Source organism: Aedes albopictus, chromosome 2, assembly GCF_035046485.1.
Source record: "Aedes albopictus strain Foshan chromosome 2, AalbF5, whole genome shotgun sequence".
Taxonomy (NCBI): domain Eukaryota; kingdom Metazoa; phylum Arthropoda; class Insecta; order Diptera; family Culicidae; genus Aedes; species Aedes albopictus.
Window position 1 is genome coordinate 514,761,399 of NC_085137.1, and position 18,541 is coordinate 514,779,939.

Below are 18,541 nucleotides of genomic sequence, written 5' to 3' on the forward strand. Positions count from 1 at the left end.
ACCCTTCAAATGTCATTTTCTGCCTAGACATTCGTGTAGCCGAGGTGAATGAAAAATGGGGTTTCAATAGAATTTTTGTAATTTCGTGAGTGTATTTCGAGGATTTACCCTAAGTCATTTAATTTATGACGTGTTAGCAAGATAATTGATCTTAAAAGTTTATTTATTTGTGAAATTCAAAGAAATATTACAAAAATTTGTCTCGATAAGGAGAAACGATGATAAATTAATTTATTTAAGGAAAATCCTTTCTGTAAACACTCTTATGTAAGCTAGATTGATTGTTTTTAAAATATGGCACAAAATTTTTGAAGGATATGATTAAATTATTGCATAAAATGCCGTAAAAAATAAAGTAAATGGGCTGATTAAACATCAAAATATGATTGATAAAAGCTAATATAAATAGTTCTGTGTAGAAATAAAGACGTATCTTAATGCCTCTGAAGTATAACTGTATAAAACTAGCATAACTAAATGAATTAGAAGACTGCCAAGCGAAAGAACTGCAAGAAGAGTCGGAATTGTTGAACTCTGTTTATTTTAAAGCAGTTGCTCATTCAAAACATTGGCTTACTTCATTCAATCAGAAGAAATATATTATAAATGAGTCTAAGATTTGAACCACATTCATTTTTAATATGATTTTTTTTTGAAAAGAACGTATAAAGTATGAAACAAGTAGTTCACGCTAGAAATTCGAATACTTTGGGTGCCATTTCTCAAAATGTGAGGCGTCCAATGTATGTTATTTCAGCCAGAACACAGTCTAGCAGATATTTAGAGTTAAAAGAAGACGTTTACTACTATCGCTGCGATTTATGCAAGTTAAACTCTCATATTTTATCAAAACAATACTTAAATACGTAATTTTTTTATGGTTTGCGGCAATTATTTCTGTAAAAAACTTTGTTTTCGTAGATTTTCAACCTGCACTCGTCGTGATACTTTTATTGGAATCTTTTAAAACACTTCCGATGAAAACAACTACAACAAATCTCAATTTGCAAACATTTTCAATATTATAACTTACTTATATAAGATGCATGTACAGGGGATAGACAAAATGATCGAGACAGGCAAAATTTTCACTTCTCAAAAAATGTTCAAATACAGGGGACAGCCACCCCGTGTAGTTGTAACTTTTTGAAAAAGGCATCGAAAAATTTATACTGTAAGTTGATCAATTAGTTGTGCATTGATGGTCCAATTTTGGAAAAGATCGGGCTATTCTGTACGAAGCTATAAGAATTCTAGAAAAAGTCAAAATTATTCGATAGCTAACTTTGAACTGTTATATCTCCGGATTCAATGAATCAAATACAATGAAATTTTGAGCGTTTATGACTTATATGATAAGCTTTGAAAAACTTTTGACATAACTTAAAATTGTTCACACGGAAGAAAATTATAACGATTAGACTATGTTTCTAATAAAACACCATTTTTTCCAAAACTTCAACATCGTTTTAAAATTCAAGATTCTAATTATAGTTCAATTAAATTCCATTTAATTGACTTGTATATAAATATGTCTTGATGGAAAGTAACAACATAACCGATAATGAATTGATAAAGTAATGGGATGCATATTAAAAATAAACCAATTTTATGAAAAATCATAAGATTAATGAAACCGCTATAACTTTGTCTCTTGTTGATAATTTCAAGTTAAGTCAAACGTTTTTCAAAGTTTATTATGTAAGTCATAAATGGTCAAAATTTCATTGCATTCGGTTTATTGCATCCGAAGATATAACAGCTCAAAGTTGGCTGTCGGATAATTATACCTTTTCCTAGCATCTTTATAGCTTCGTACAGAATAGCCCGATCTTTCCCACAACTAATTGATCAACTTACAGTAAAAATTTTAGATTTTTCGATGCCTTTTTCAAAAAGTTACAGCTAATTGAACATTTTTTAAAAGTGAAAATTTTGCCTGTCCCGATCATTTTGTCTATCCCCTGTAAAATTAATATGGAAACACTTCTGAAAACGATCAAAGTCAAGTTTTATAGGTCGATCTATAATGCAGGTCATCATACGAAATGATTGTGATGGATATTATTCGAAATCTGATAGTTTTTATTATGGAATTCTAAAAAATGTACAATTCGGCTAAACGAATGTCTAGGCAAATTTTCTATTTTTATTGTATTTTACGGCCATAAAATAAAAAATATTTTGTTTCATCCCATTGACTAATGCAAACTACCTAGAAGATCTACCAAAGATTAAAAAAAGAACATTAAATTATTACAGTTGCGAAAAAAATAGAAAAAATATGCCTCGGCTAAACGAATGTCTACCACTGTACTCATCCAGCACAATATTTAAAAAAGTTTTGAAGTTGTCTTCTAATAAGTGGGGATTTTTTTTTATTATCGTACAAATTGGGCCAAAGGGTCTCAGATTTTCATGAAACTTTTTGCACAAGCAAGGCTCATGGGTATATGAACAAAAAAAATGAGAAAAATTCAGGGTCGCCTATTTTCCCGGAAAACTCAGATGGATTTTTTTTTTGTTTTCCCCTGACACAAAAACAATTTTTTTTTAGAAAATGAAAATGACCATGTACGTCATGATGTACGTATATATTATATGGCCATTCTTCACATAATTGGCCATAACTCAGGAACGAAAAAAAAGTGCATTCCAAAAATTTCAGCGATCAAAGCTTATGAAATTACCTTCTCAAAAATATTTTTCTAAAAATTTTTGTGGAGAACTTTTTCCATTTTATTTTTTGGGATTCCTGGGAAAATATGCTTTTATTTTCATTAAAAAACTTTGTTTCTACGATGCTTCGTTCTTGAGTTATGATTTTTTTAAAGATAAGGCTTATATGACACATTTGGACATTTTTCAACAAAATTGGCCATAACTCAAAAACGAGAAAAAAGTGCATTCCAAAAGTTTCAGCGATTAAAGCTTCTCGAAAATATTTTTTTGAAAATTATCCACGGGCATTGTTTTTTCGGCTTTTCTTTCAAAAATAAAAAACTTTGTTTGTGCGATGCTTCGTTCTTGAGATATGATTTTTCAAAGTAAGTAGTGTCAGGGGAAAACAAAAAAATTCCACCTGAGTTTTCCGAGAAAATAGGCTACCCTGAATTTTTCTCAATTTTTTTTGAGTGTGGAATTAGTATTTAAGTTAAAATACACGTTAATAAAAACTAAAAAAAATCTTTTTTTTGTTCATATATCCATGAGCCAGGAAAAAGTTTCATGAAAATCTAAGACCCTTCGGCCCAAATCCATACGGTAATGAAAAAAATCCCCTTAACTTAAAATGATTTAAGAAGACAAAAAGTTATAGCAATTTTATTTTTTTACGTTTTTTTAGTAAATTGGTCGATTTGAAATATGCATTCCATTACGTTTTCAATTTATTGACGGCTATGTTCTTACTTTCCTTCAAAACACATTTATATATTAATCAATTAGAGGGAAATTAAATGAACTATTATTTGCATCTTGAATTTTGAAACGATGTTGATGTTTTGGATAATTTGGTGTTTTATTGGAAAAATAATCTAATCGTTACAATTTTCTTCCGCATTAAGTTAAATCAACGGTTTTTCATAGTTCATTATATAAGTCGTAACTGGTCAAAATTTCATTGCATTCGGTTTATTGAACCGGAGGTATTACAGCTCAAAGTTGGCTATCGAATAATTTTACCTTTTTCAAGAATCTTAATAACTTCGTGAAGAATGGCCCAATCTTTTCCAAATTTGGACCACTGATACACAACTAGTTGATGAACTTGCAGTAAAAATTGATAATATCATGAAAAAAATTAGAGACTTTTCAGCAATAATTTATCAAAAATGTCATCAGAGATTTCACAACATGATTATTAACCTTCCGTAACTCACGCAGTTGGCCACCACCGCCAGCACCACGCGTCAACGTGTTGTACAAAATACAACAGCGCAATCATTCGAGGGTTAAACAATGTTTGCAGGTATTTATTCACTCAGTTGTTCTAAAGAAATTTTGCCTGAATGCCAACACTTTTTTTCTGTGAGAGTTCGTCAAAATATTCTCTGCGAAAATGATACTTTCAAACATACTAACTGTTCTGGTAACACAAAGGCAGAACTACTGCAGACAATGATGCTGATCGATAAATCACGCTTGGAAGTATAGTCGACGGTCCCATATCATAGGAATCACTACTGTGTATCAATACATACTGACATTTTTGAGAAATCACCCCTCAAATAATATGGTTTCCCAGAATCCGTTTTTCACCACACAAGCAACAATAATACACATTTTCGTAAATTTAAGCCACTCATCTTGCGTTCCTTCATCATCATCATAATCCTCCAAATCGCCTCACGCACCCCGCGTCACTGGCAATGACCAGACCATATCTCAGTGACGACGCTGACGATGCCGACGACGCGACCATCTTAAGACGGATGCTTAAGCATATCATCGCTTTCCGTCTCACGTGCCAAACTGCACACATCGGACTGCCAACTGACCAGACCATGCTGCTCCTACCGTTGATTAGCGACCCGCGAAACTCTCTCAGTAGTTTAGTGAAGCTTGAGCCTTCAAGACGTGTAAAACTGGAACAGAAATTTCTCCAGGATGAGATTCGGTTACAATGTTGCCCTTACCGGGTTATTGCTCGTGATTGGTGTAGTTCAAGTGCGCAGTGATACATGTCCGGTGTTTTTGACCCTGTCTTCGCTAGCGAGGCACATCGAAGATGCATTTTTGGTAATAAATTGGGGCCCAGATTGTGAGACACCGCCCGATTGGATAGGACTTTACACGACGAATCCCGCATTGTCTGACGAACCTCCGGTAATGAAAGTTTACGTAGAAGGTCAAAAATCTGGTGAAATAGTGACTGAAGTCAAATTTGGCAAGCCACGCCTCCCGGGAGGATGGAGCTACGACGAAGTCCTGCGTCACATCCCTAAACGACGAGCCAAACCGCTTTGCTTCGACTTCTACCTGCTCAGTCACAATCAGGACAATGAACTCCAGACCTTCGACTGCCTCAAAATCCAGCCAAATTGGATGTTCACCGAACGCAGCATCGGCAACGTATCCCTGAAAGACCTCTTCCTTCCGGGAACTCATTGCTCGGCTTGCTATCAAACCAAAGCCAATGTTAACCATATCTTTTTGAAGCGAGTTGGGTACCGTCAAGACCTGGACATATGGACTCAACTCGTCTTCGGAATTCGCTACCTGGACTTCTCCATCGGCTACCATCCATCGCACAATGGAACGCGCAACTTCTGGGTCATGAACGAAAGCTACCGAGTAGGATGGATCGTTCCGATCCTTCACGACATCCGCCGGTTTGCGATCCTCTCGGAGGAAACCATAGTGCTGGATTTCCGCCGCTTCCCGCTGGGATTCCACAACCACCCGGAACAGCACATTGAGTTCATGCAGATCTTGGAGCAGGAGCTGGGTGACCTGATCTACCACCGGCCGTACTTCGGAGACGAGGATAAGGACGATACAGAATCCTACCAGCTCACCATCGATCAGATGCGACGGGAGGGAAAGTACATCCTCGTCACGTACAGTCACGCGTCCAGTTTGAATGGTAAGTTTGTACACACGAAGCATATGGGCAATGTGAGTGGGTTGGAAGCGTCATCGTCGTTCGTTGCTACAATTTCAGATCTAATAAAGCCGGCAAAATGCGACGGCATTGTTGATCAACGGGTCATTATCTAATTTACGGGCAGAATGATGTCGGCGGCCGGTTTGTACGAGAAAAGAGATATTAAGCGATCTTTTGAGGATAAACTGTTCTCTTTGAACGATTGGTGTGCATGTTCGGTTTGGAATATTTAATATTTTAACGTTATGGATAAGCCAGCAAACACCCTCAGACAATTTCACGGATTCTGGTAAAAGTTTGCCGAAGATCTCAACAGTGTAACGATTGGTGAAACAAGTTAGGGTAAGTTACAACAAGTTCTGGTCTTTGGCAGCATTCATCATTGAGATTTGAAGAACTCAATTTGACTTTGACCTTATAACTTCATTCTTATACAGAGTGTAAGGTTCATGAGTGCAAACTTTTTAAAGGGTGATAGAGGACCATAAATGGTGAAAAAATTGTTCTATGCATATGGTCAAATCTCAACCGTTACGTAGTTATTGAACTTTCCAAGTGTTTGATTATTATTGCCTTAACTAGCTATAACTTGAAAATGGTCAAACTAATCGCAGTTCTTACCGTTATTCGAAAGATTATTGAATTTTATATCAAATGGCATCTTAGAATAGATTGGTTTAGTTAAATAGCTAAGTTTTTTAGAGCAAAATAGCTCAAAATAGTGTGTTTTAATTTGTTTTTGTCAATTATCTTTAAAGCATGCGTAATAAATTAAAATGCTTCCTTAGGCAAAGTTGTGGCTTCTGACCCACTCTACAATTCGTTCTTTGATACCGAACTTCAAGCACTTATCGTTTTCTTGCAACTTCGTTTTAAATGTTCGGCACAGTGCGCAAAAAAGTGCTTACCTTGACAGTTGCAAATTTATGATCTGAAATGCGATGTTTGATTCGAAATTGCAAGAAAACGATAAGAGATAGAAATTTCATGTCGAAGAACAAATTGTAGTGTAGAACCGGGGCCACAATTTTGTCAAAGAAAGAATTTTAATTTATCACGCATGTTTCAAAGGAAATTGACAAAAAACAAATTAAAACACACTACTTTTGAGCTTTTAGCTCTAGAAACTTAGTTATTTAACTAAACCAAACGATTCAAAAATGCCATTTGATAGGAAATTCAATAATCTTTCAAATGAGGGTAAAAAAACTGCGATAAGTTTGACCATTTTCAAGTTATGACCAGTTAAGGCAATAAAAGTCAAAATCATGGGAAGTTCAATAACTACGTAACGGTTGAGATTTGACCATATGCGTAGAACACTTTTTTCACCATTTATGGTCCTCTATCACCCTTTAAAAAGTTTGCACTCAGGAACCTAACACCCTGTATAAATGCTTTGGTGAAAAACCTTTTGTGGAAATTCTCCATAGTAATTCCCATATAAACCTAGTTTGCTTTTATACCACCATTCAATTACCACCGAAATGGCTGAAACTTTGACAGAACTCTAGTTTTGCATCAAGGGGTGTAATGAACATATGAGAGGTTGATTTTTTTAACATGTTCAAAATCTAAACTGCCCTATTTTAGATTCGTGCTCCAAAAATTTTCGAGAAGAAAAGTTTTTTAGTTACAGCTGAAATTTAAGTATTGCTCTATATAAAAATTTGGAAATTACTAAAATTCAAATGTCTTTCGTTGTAGTGAACCCATCTTAAATCTTTAGGTGTGAATTGGAATGATATGATCATCCGAACATATCTTTTGCGTCAAATTGATGAAAGTTGTGTTTTTAACGAGTGTATTAGACAATATCCTTTTATTTTTTGAAAAATTAGCAAAAAAAAAAAATGAAAAAATGTGCCAGAACCGGTTCCGGTAGGTAAAGAGAAGGACTTCCAAGAAACATCTGCTATAGAGTGTATCAACTTAAAATTTATGATTACATGAATACATGGACGTTTTGCGTAGTTCCGATAGTGATTGTTTCAGGGCATGTTCCATAAAAAGCTTCAGGAATTCCTCTCAGGATTCCTTCAGAAATATTCGAAATACTTCTGCAAAGAGGCATCGAAAATTCCTCCAGGAATGTTTCCATAGCTTTCGTCAGTGATTTTATCATCCAGATATTCCTTAAAACAATCCTCCAGGGATTTCACCAGACATTCCTCCGGAAATTTCTCCTGGGATATCTTTAGAGGTTCCTCCAGTGATTGTTGCACTGCCTTTTTCGAGGATTCATTTAAGAATTTCTACAGGGATTCTGAAAGCATTTTCACCAGAGATCCGTTCAGGTATTTCTGCAAGTAGATTGCTTCTAGAACTCTTAGAGGTTGTTCCAATAATTTCATCTGGAATTATTCGAACGATTTTTATAGGAATTTCTTCAAGGAATACTTTCAGAAAATTTTATAAGAATTTTGAAAAATTGATCTAAGAGTTCCTTCAAAATTTTGTACAAAAAAATCATCCAAGAGTTTCTACAAAAAATCGCCCAGAAATTACTGCAGACATGGATACAAAAATTCTTCCAGGAATACCAGGAAAGCTCTCCTGGGATTTCCTAAGGAAGCTCTCATGGGACTGCTTCCGGGATTCCTTTTCAAGTTTCTTCAGGAAATCCTCCCGGTATTTCTTCAGAAAATCCTCCAGACATTCATTCAAGATTTTTTTCTGGTATTCTTTAAGGAACAACTCCAGGGATTATATTGAAAATTCATCCAAAGATTTTTCCAGGAACTCTTATTGGGATTCCTCCATTAATTCCTCCAGGAATTGTTAAGGGATTCCCATAGGAATTTCTTTTGAGATTGCTTCCGGGATTTATCCTGGGGTTTCTTCAGAAATTCCATCAAGGATTCCTTCAAAAACTGATTCCTCCAGGAGTTCCTCCACAAATTCTATTTCGGATTCCTTCAGGATTTTACCAAAAAAAAATCCACGATTTCTTCGATCAACTTCCTCCTGGGATTTCTACAGAAAATTTAAGAGAAATGCCTTCTAAGATTCCTTCAGGAATTGCTCTAGGCATTTCTCCAGGGATTCTTCCAGTAATTCCTCTAGAGATTCCTCCCGAAGTTCCTCTAGAGATTCCTTTAGTAGTTGCTACTGGCATTTTCCAGGGATTTCTTCAGGAATTGATTGCTCCAGGGCTTCCTCCAGGAATTACTCTAAGCATTCCCTAAAAATTCCTCTAGAAATTTCTCTAAGGAATTATCTGGGGTTATCTCCAGGAATTCCTCAAGGTATTAATCCAGGAGTTCCTTCAGGAATTCCTCCAGAGTTTCTCTAGGGATTTCACCAGGGATTCCTCTATGCATTCCTCCAGGTATTTCTCTAGGTATTCCTACAGGTATTCCCTCCAAGAATTTCTCCAACCTTTTCTCCCGGATTCAACTAGGAATTACTCCAGTAACTCTTTTCAGAATTCCTCCATGAATTCCTTCAAGAATTCGTCCAGGATATACCCCAGGAACTCACCCAGGAATACCTCTAATGATTCCTCCAGTAATTAATCCAGAAATTGCTACAGGAATTCCTCGAGAAATTCCTACAGCAATTCCTCCGTGAGTTCTCTAGGGATTTCACCAGGGATTCCTCGAAGCATTCCTCCAGGAATTTCTCTAGGAAGGTATTCCCTCCAAGCATTCCATCGCAAAAATCCTCTTGGCATTTTCTCCAGGAGTTCCTTCAGAATTTCCTTTAAAAATTCCTCCACGAATTCCTTCAAGAATTCGTCCAAGATAAACCCCATGAATTCACTCAGGAATTCCTCTACAGATTCCTTCAGGAATTGCTAGAGGAATGCCTCGAGAAATTTCTACAGCAATTCCTCCAGGTTTTTTTTTTTTCAGGATTCTCCAGTGGTTCCTTCAAAAATTCATCCAAGAGTTCCTGCAGCATTTTTCCAGTGATTCTTCCAGGAATTCCTTCAAGATTACCACCAGGCATTTCTCCTTCAGGGTTTCCTCCAGAGATTCTTCCAGGAATTCCTCCAGCGATTCCTTTAGGGATTTCTCCAGGGGTATCTACTGAGATTCCTGTAAGGATTTCGCCAGGAATTTGTCCAGGTTTTTTTTTTTTTCAAGGATTCGTTCAGACATTCTTCCAGGAATTCCTCTGCGAATTCCTCCAAAGCTTTCTCCAACGATTCCTACAGGAATTCCTCTTAAAATAAATTTCCTCTAAAAATTCCTCCAGAAATTGCTTCAGGGATTCCTTAAGAAGTTTCTCCAGGAATTCTTCAAGAAATTTCTCTGGGCATTCCTCCAGACATGTCCAAAGGAATTTATCGAGGCATTCCTACAGCTATTACTCGCAACATTCTTCCAGGATTTCATACAGCAATTCCCCCAGGGACTCCTCCAGAAATGCCTCCTAGAGCTCCTCCTGGAATTACCCCCGGAATTCTACGAAGTCTTTCTAAAATTCCTACAGCAATTTATCCAAGAATTCTTATAGGAATTCCTCCAGGCATTCCTCCTGGAATTTCTCCGGAAATTGCTGCAGAGAGTCCTCCAGGAACTTGTACAAGAATTGCTCCAGAAACATAGCGAAATTTTTTTTAGTCTCAAGTGCAAACTTATTTGTCTCTGACAGATTTTGGGTCGCTGAATCCGTATCCGGGTTCAGATTTGCCCCAGCATGTCACAGTTTCGAGCTATACCTCAATTTATAGGGCAAAATGTGTGATTTTGGGCTTGTTTGACTTAAGCCATGCTGCATGGAAATAATTTTTTAAACCAATCAAAGTGTAAATTGGTCATATAACATCGAAATTAACGATTTATGCCAAATATTTCGTTTACCAAATCCAATTTGATATTTTTTAGCATTTTATTGTAGGTACAATATTTGCCATACAAGTCAGCCTTAAAATGCTTAAACCTATGAAATTTGATTTGTTAAAACAAAATTTACACTTTAATTGGTTTAATAAATTATTTCCATACTTCATGACCTGCAGTCAAAAAAGCCCAAAATCACACATTTAGCCCTATAAATTGGGGTATAGCTCAAAATTGTGACACATAAGTTTGCTTTTGAGACAGCCCAAAAGGTAATTTTTGTTTCGCTGTGAAATTAATCTAGGAACTCCTACATGAGTTTATACAGGAATTCCTTCGAAATTTTCTCCACAGATTCCACTAGGAATTTCTGCAGTGTATTTTCTAGGAATTGCTTCTGGGATTGCTGAAGGGTTTCCCCTAGGAATTCCTTCAGTAACTCATCTATGTATTTCCTCCAAGAGTTTATCGAGGAATTCCTTCGAAAATTTCTCCAGAGATTCCTCCAGGAATTCCTCAAAATTCCACTATAGAAGGTGCTCCAGAAATTCCTCAGGTGCTCAGGAAGGTGCTTCAGAAATTCCTCCAGGAAATCCTCTAAGAATTCATTCAGAGATTCCTCCAGGAATGCTTCCAGGGATTGCCTCTGGAATTCATCCAGGTATTTCTCCAAAAATTCCTTCAGGAAATCCTCCAGAATTCCTTCAGAAATCCCTTCAGATTCCTCCAGGGATTTCTGCTGAGATTCCTCAAAGGATTCGTCCAGGGCTTCCTCCAGGAATTCTATCAGGGATTCCGCTGAGAATTTGTCCAGAATTCGCTTTCCATGTATTCCTCCAGGAACTCCTCCAGGCATTTTTTCCAGGAATTCATCCAACGATTGCTGCGGAATTCTTCCAGGGATTGCTTTAAGAATTCCTCTTGTGATTCCTTTAGAAATTCTTTTCAAGATCTCTTCAAAAATTTATTCAGACTCGCTCAGAAATTTCAGTAATCATTCCATTTTCTTTTCCTGGGATGTACCCAAGAATTTCTCCAGGGATGATGCCTCCAAGAATACCTGAAGACTTTTTTGATTTTTTCAAGGATTTCTAGATGAATTTCTCTAGCGATTTGTTTATTGGACTTCTTTAAGATAACTTTAGAGGGATGCATACAGAGCCCAGGAAATTTTCCAAGAAGTAATCCAAGAATTTTTTCACAATTTTATCCAAGAAGACCTTATGGAGTTCATCCTCGGATTTGTTGAGGCATCCATCCATTAGTTCCTTCAATAATACCCCTTGCAGCTCCTTCAGAGGAATTCGTCCTGCGATTCTTTCAGGAATATATCCTGGCATAATTTTTTTTCTAAGAAATCCCTCAAGAAGTTATCCATGGATTTCTACTTCTCCAAAGATTTCTCAAAGAGTTTTTTCAGGAATATTTGAGGGTTCTTCGTTGCTTCAAGGATTTTTCTAAAGAAATGCCAAGGGATTCCTTCAGAAATTCCCCCTGGAATGTCTCAAGGGTTTCCTCCAACGATTGTTTTAGGACTTATTCTAGGATTCTTTCTGGTATTTCACCAGGGACCTCCTTCCGAAATTTGTGTGGGGACTTCTTCGAGAAGTTGCCAAAAAAAATTCTGGGGATTCTTTAGTCGAAATACGTATCTGTCAAAGGATGCAAATTCTTAGTGGAATTAAAAGGAACAGTACTTAACCCGATTTTCTATTTACTCAAACTGAATTATTAAATACTGAAAAAACTCCAACTAGTCTTGGAAGACATTATAAAGATATTTTCAAAAAACTTAGGACGGGCTTCCATTATGTTGGAGAAAATGTTGAAGCAAACCATGAAGCAGATCCTGGGTTAGTCCTAAACCTTACGAAAGTTTTTTAGAAATTCTGAGCTCCAGAAGAAATAATACACGAGTAAAGAAAAAAACTTTCACCTTCCAGAAATTGGCTTCCGCTATTGTACAAAATACTACAGCATGACTGCTGCAATCCTTTTAAATAAATAAATGTTATCGTTTTCAATTTCATCGTGTTGCGTTTAGTTATAAAAGCTAGTAGGTATGAATATGCTTGCAAAGGATGCTCCGAATGTGCAAACCGTGGTATTGAAGTCGAAATTACCTAGCTTTACCTACCTACCTGAAAAGTATTTGAAAATTTGGTAAATTTGTGTTTTTATTAGTACCTCTATGACTGGACAAAAAAAGGACGGTAATTCTCGCTGAAACCAGGCCGCTATTTACATGAAGTGTGGAATTTACTTAATTTTTTCTTGTTTATTCGCTAGAATATGCTAAAAAATGATGAAAATCATTTTGTTTGGATTAAATTGCTTGTCAAGGAGCTGACAAGGTGACAAAAATTACGATTTTTCATCAAACTACACCTAATTTGTCGCGCAATATCTCAAAAATTCAGTAACATGTGCAAAACATCACATTTCTATGGAGAGCAAGTATAGACCTTTCATTTGAAGTTAAACTTATTTTGGCATAAATATTGGATTTAGACGGCATTTTGAATTTTATCAGTCAATCGTGATTTTAGCCGTGTTCGCAACTACTAATTTCAATTTTGAACTCATCGTTAGAAAGCTGAAGACAGGATTTTCTAACTATCACTCTGGCATTTCCTTTAAAAATTCCTTCAGGAGTTTCTTTAGATTTTTTAACTAGAAATTCCTCAAACTTTTCCTCATTTCTTAAATCAAAAGGTAAACGCCTCCTGAAAGATTTCCAGAATAATTCCTAGAAAAATCTGGAATCTCCTGGACTCCTAGTACCCCTGGGACAATCTGTAAGGCTAGGGAAATATTAGAAAGAACATCCAAAGACATTCCAAATTTCAAAAAGGTCTTGGAGATATTCCTGAAGAGATTTTTGGACAAATTCTAGAAAAAATAATTCTGAGGAAACTCCAGCAGGAATACTTTAAGGCATTTCCGCAGTAGTTATAGAAGGAACTGCTGGAAGAATATCAGTAGGAACTCCGGGAATAATATCTGCAAAAATAATAACTCCTGAAAACATTCGTTGACTGACTACAGGAGAAATTTCTGAAGTTGATTTTGAGAGAACTAGAAAAAACTCCCACAGAAACTTTTGTTGCATTTGGAGAAAGAATTGCCCGTTGGACGAATTTCTAATGCAACTGCTGTTAGAATTGCTAAATTACTTCTTCAGGAATTCCTGAATAAACTCCCTGAATAAAATCCTGAATGAAATCCAGCAGCGATTCCTAAAGAATCTCTTGGAAGAGTTTCTGAGGAAACTATTAGATAGACTCCTACAGAGACTTCTAAAAAAAAGTCCCGAAAGAACTGAAGAATGTGAACAGCGAAAAGTAGTGTTATTAAAAGGAAGAATTGATGGCATTCCTTGGAATTCTTGGAATATGATACCAAGTAACACTCCCAAGCAACACACATGTTATAATAGAGTTACGACAGCGCAAGTTTTGGTTGTATAGAAGTTTATTTGACGTAATTTTAACATTGTGTTTAAATAAAATAAAATAAACTTCTATATAACCAAAACTTGCGCTGCCGTAACTTTTATATAACATGTGTGTTGCTTGGGCTCATGTCACAGTACAGTCACGGCAGCGCAGGTTTTGGTTACACAGAAGTCACTGTGACTTACTTCTAGCAAGTAATTATTTATTTGTCAGAAATGCATAAGTCACAATGACTTCTGCATAACAAAAACCTGCGCCGCCGTGACTCTTCAGTGACAAATGTTTTCCTTGAGATGATAAACCTGGCAATGCCTGGCATCAAGCATGGGAACACTCACTTGCAAAGAGTTACACTCACTTGCTATTTTCTCAGCTCAGAAGCGTGCAATCAAGAAACGATGTATGGACGACTTTTGCCATATGGTTTTGTCTAAAAGTTTGCCGAATAGAGTATGGGTCGCACACGCATACCGAAGTCGTGAGGGAGCTGCGAAGGCAACTCTCCACGAGGTGAATGTAAATTACACTCACCTCGTGGAGAGTCGCTTTCACAGTTGTGTCACGACTTTGATAGGCGTGGAAGACCCTTACTCTATTCGGCAAAGTTTTAAACAAAACCACAAGGCAAAAGTCGTCCATACATCGTTTCTAGATTGCACGCTTCTGAGCTGAGAAAATAGCAAGTGAGTGTAACTCTTTGCAAGTGAGTGTTCCCATCCCTGCCTGGCATATTAGTAGAACCGACAATGGATCTAATTGGATAAAAGGCAAAAGTCTCACACATATTGTCTTCTGATAGATTATTTCAAAAGCAACATGCAGTAAGTAAGTAACTTTTTGCGGGTAAATGTATCTTTCCATACATTTTTTACAAAAGTTTTCGTATACATATTTTTCATAAATTCATGCAACGTTTGTTCAAAAAAATTCAAATGAATAAATTAAAAAAAAAAAGTTGTGATCAAACTGGAATTTATTTTCACGTCAATAAAAAGTTCTAAATATTATTTCATCAACTGGAGAGAACCACCTTCAAAGTCCATGCGTGATGCAGCTGAAGTCGATCGATTTCGTTTTTGGATGGAAACTCGACAAGGACTCCTTTTTCAGTTGGCTTCCACTAAAAAAAAAACATTTGAAAAAAGGTTTCTCATGAAGAAATTACTTTAAATTACAAATAACTAACCTTCAGACTAGTGTTGAATCCAAGCATAGTGATTTGCGCAATCTTAGCGTAATGCTTATCCAATGCACCTAAAACCACGCTGTTGGTTTTGAAGGGGTAGTTCAACACTATGGCATACACGTTGGTAAAACTCGTACCTTCATCCACCGTTTTCAGCGATTTCGAAGTGTACCAAACGTTCGACGTTACTGTATCGTTCTGATACAACCATGGTCGACTCTTGTAGATGGCATCCCCATTGGTCTTCAACCAACGTCCCATGTGCGTTAAACGTTCCTCGAAAATCGGATCGATTGTTCCGTACTTCGTTGGCCCAACGTTGATCAAAATATTTCCACCGCAGCTCACCGTAGTCGCAATCTCTCCAATCAACTCATCGGAGGTGAGAAAATCTTCCAGCTTAGCATTCTGACGATGACCCCAGCTTTTCTTATCAATTGTCATTGCATTTTCCCACTTGTGCGGCTGGAGAACACCTATTGATGTGGATTGATGAGAAATGTAATCCGTGCTTCGAGATAAGATGCGTTTGCAAAGTGGTAAACACTTACCTGGATTGTACCGATCGGAGCAAGTGTGGAAGTCCCCATGAAGGCAGAGCGTTCCGATGCCCCACCGGTCGTTCGTAACAATGGTGTCCCTAACCGGCGACTCGTTGTACAACCACGTGAAGAACTCCTTGGCCTTCCAGTAGCCATCGGGGGCTTCCCAGTCGCCGTCGCTCCAAAGAACCTCCGGTTTGTATTTGGTGACCAGCTCCTTCAACTCAGGCCACACCTTGAAGTCTACGTAGTCGTGTTTGAGGAAAGCGTGCAGCTTGTCTTCGTTGTAGAGTCGGTTGAACCATTCAAAAAGCGAATAGTAGACTCCAAAAGTTAGCTTGGTATTGTTTCTCAGGGCTGTGGAGAGTTCTCCCAAGATGTCACGATGAGGTCCCACGTCTAGTGAATTCCAACTGAAGGTGTACTTGGAAGGCCACAAGGTGAATCCTTCGTGATGTTTGCTGGTTAGAACCACGTATCGAGCTCCAGATTTGGCAAATAGTAATGCCCACTCGGTTGCGTTGAATAGCTCAGCCGTGAAATCACTTGCGAAATCCTGGTACGTGAAATCCGGTTTGTAGTTCTTAGTCATGAACTTCACATAATTTTCGTATTTGCTTCCTTCAAAGAAATCATCATTAAAATCGTAGATGTGTGAAGTTAAACTATTGAGTCACCTTGCCAATTGATCCAGAACCACTCCGATCCAAAGCTGGGCACCGCATAGACACCCCAGTGCAAGAATATCCCGACCTTCGCATCGTCGTACCACTGTGGAAGCGGCCGAGAGTCCAGACTTTCCCAGGTCGGTTCATACTTTCCAACTTCATTCTCCTGAATGTTACCCGTGACAGTGGAATGACTCCATATCACTAAACAGACCAACAAATAAAACAAACTCATCTCGTCGCGATAGCACGTAGCCGCTCAATAAGCGATAATTGAACCGGCTAGGAGAGAGCGTCACGCCGTACTAAACATCAACGCACAGCTGCATTAGCTTTCGACTAACTTTCGTCCAAACACCCTCACTGAGAGAGATTGACTTTGCTGTGTTTGAAACGCGCCTCCCCTAAGTGCGACCTATTTTTAATTCGTTCTCTTCTTGGAGATCTAATTCAAATTTGTGGACATCCATGTATGCTGTGTACGCTTTGGATCCGAACGAAGTCAAATGAGGAAGCATTGGGAACGGCTTAAACCCTGACCACCGATGCATTGAAAAAGCTTAGCTTGCGCCAAAACTTGCATGCAATTTGTACTAAAACCCCATTTCTCTACTTCCCACCTGCAGCTTCCGATCTCATATGGGCGCCATGGAAAAAGCACTCCAGTTCGTTCCTCAAGCACACGGAGTTGGGTGAGTTCATGAAGAACCTCTTCTCGCAAAAGCATCCGGATGCCCCGAAGGATATCGGATGGAGTCTGCACGGCGTTCAGGGCCTACAGAGCAGCTATGTAACTATCCTGCTGAAGTTCGATTCAACTTGCGGAAATTATTAAATTCAAACTTCATTTCAGACCGCCGATGAAGCTTACATGATGCCAAAGGAGCGTGCCAATTTGATCAATCCGAAGCTGATGACGATGCTCGGTGGACCTTGGAGTTTGCGAGCCAACGCAGTCCTGCTAGATTACTTTACCAACACCAATTTGATTGATATGGCGGTGCACACCAATCGGTACAAGACGTTGAAGAGCTTCGGCGAGGAAGTGGTGGTTTTGGATATTCAGTGATTGTGACTGGAAAATCTAGAGTATTAAAACAGGATTGTAGGGTATTAGGAGAATAGAAGAGATTAAGGATTTGTGCGAATTTCAAAAGTCATGACTAGATTAGAATGTGCTTCGAATTCTAATATGAGTATTTTAATAAAGATAGATTGTAAGCTTAACGTATTTTAAAATTAATTATAGTCGCATCGATTGCCACCTATCAAATAACTGATAATTACTTCAGTGGCACTCAGTAAGATATATTATATTTTATCAAAATAGGAACTTTTGCTTCAAGTACATCGTACAGTATATTTTTAATTTTAGGAAAAATAAAAAAAGTTGAAATGTAACAAAATATGTTAAATGGAGGTCTTTTGAAAGAATTGGTAAAAGTAATTATCAATCCTTATGTGGCCGGCAGGATACCCGGGTACCTTTTTCGATTTCAAATTTCGTTATGTAAATGGTTGTTGAGACTAGCAAGTTTATACTCTGCCAAATCTAAGGACTCGTAAATATAGGCTCAGTGTACCAGTTATGGCAATAGTACCTCAAATTCGCCATAGTTGATTTTCGACCTTTAAAGATACAAATCAACAAGAAAAATTTCGTGAACAATAGATCACGATCACAAAAGAAGATTTCAATCATTCAAACTTCACAATTTGCTCAAACTATGGTAGAAATAAATCATTTTCCTTAACTTTTCGGCCTCCTTGCACCCTATTTCGCCATAGTGTACCAGTTATGGCAAATCCCATAAGGAATGCATGTAAATATTGCGAAGTGGAACCCAAATTAACAAATGTATCCATAACTGGTACAGGGTTCCTATCATTGGCACACGCCGTAATAAATACTAAAAGTAGTTTTGGCTCCGGTTTAATATTTTTCCTGTGAAGTATGAAAACCAGAGCGTTAATGATTAATCATAAATTTAATCATGATTAATGATTAATGATTAAGATTAATCAAAATCATTAATCATAATCACAAAAAAATCTCATTTAATCATTAATCATTAATCTTAATCACAATGTTTTTGCAATCTAATCATTAATCAGTAATCATAATCATAAGAAAAAATATTAACCAATCATTAATCATTCATCACCAAAAATGATTCATCATATAAAATATATAATCCAATTTAAATTGGTTCAAATGCTGTTTCAAATAATATAATTTAATTCTTTTTACAAAAATCGCCCGAACAGAGTTACCTTTTACTTTTGAAA

The 18,541-nt window shown here is 37.2% G+C and overlaps 2 protein-coding genes across 2 annotated transcripts; one reads left to right on the forward strand and one right to left on the reverse strand.

Annotated features, from left to right (window-relative positions):
• The first annotated feature begins 4,537 nt into the window (after positions 1 to 4,537).
• Positions 4,538 to 17,671, forward strand: LOC109412811 (uncharacterized). The gene is made up of 3 exons (XM_019686422.3): positions 4,538 to 5,587; positions 16,879 to 17,042; positions 17,106 to 17,671. The coding sequence occupies exons 1-3, from the start codon at positions 4,609 to 4,611 to the stop codon at positions 17,319 to 17,321; spliced, it is 1,359 nt and encodes a 452-aa protein (XP_019541967.2). The 5' UTR covers positions 4,538 to 4,608; the 3' UTR covers positions 17,322 to 17,671.
• LOC109409724 (putative alpha-L-fucosidase) lies at positions 14,812 to 16,796 on the reverse strand. Its single transcript, XM_019683217.3, has 4 exons — positions 16,262 to 16,796; positions 15,594 to 16,205; positions 15,043 to 15,518; positions 14,812 to 14,976 (listed from the first exon to the last, which is right to left on the reverse strand). Exons 1-4 carry the CDS (start codon positions 16,485 to 16,487, stop codon positions 14,869 to 14,871), a joined length of 1,422 nt encoding a protein of 473 aa, XP_019538762.2. The 5' UTR covers positions 16,488 to 16,796; the 3' UTR covers positions 14,812 to 14,868.
• Positions 17,672 to 18,541: the final 870 nt, after the last annotated feature.

Coding starts and splice junctions, on each gene's coding strand:
- LOC109409724 (XM_019683217.3), bottom strand. CDS start 16,487: ATGAGTTTGTTTTATTTGTTGGTCTGTTTAGTGATATGGAGTCATTCC. Junction 16,206..16,261: donor GTTCTGGATCAATTGGCAAG/GTGACTCAATAG, acceptor ATTTCTTTGAAG/GAAGCAAATACGAAAATTAT. Junction 14,977..15,042: donor GATTCAACACTAGTCTGAAG/GTTAGTTATTTG, acceptor TTTTTTTTTTAG/TGGAAGCCAACTGAAAAAGG.
- LOC109412811 (XM_019686422.3), top strand. CDS start 4,609: ATGAGATTCGGTTACAATGTTGCCCTTACCGGGTTATTGCTCGTGATT. Junction 5,588..16,878: donor TCACGCGTCCAGTTTGAATG/GTAAGTTTGTAC, acceptor TCCCACCTGCAG/CTTCCGATCTCATATGGGCG. Junction 17,043..17,105: donor AGGGCCTACAGAGCAGCTAT/GTAACTATCCTG, acceptor ACTTCATTTCAG/ACCGCCGATGAAGCTTACAT.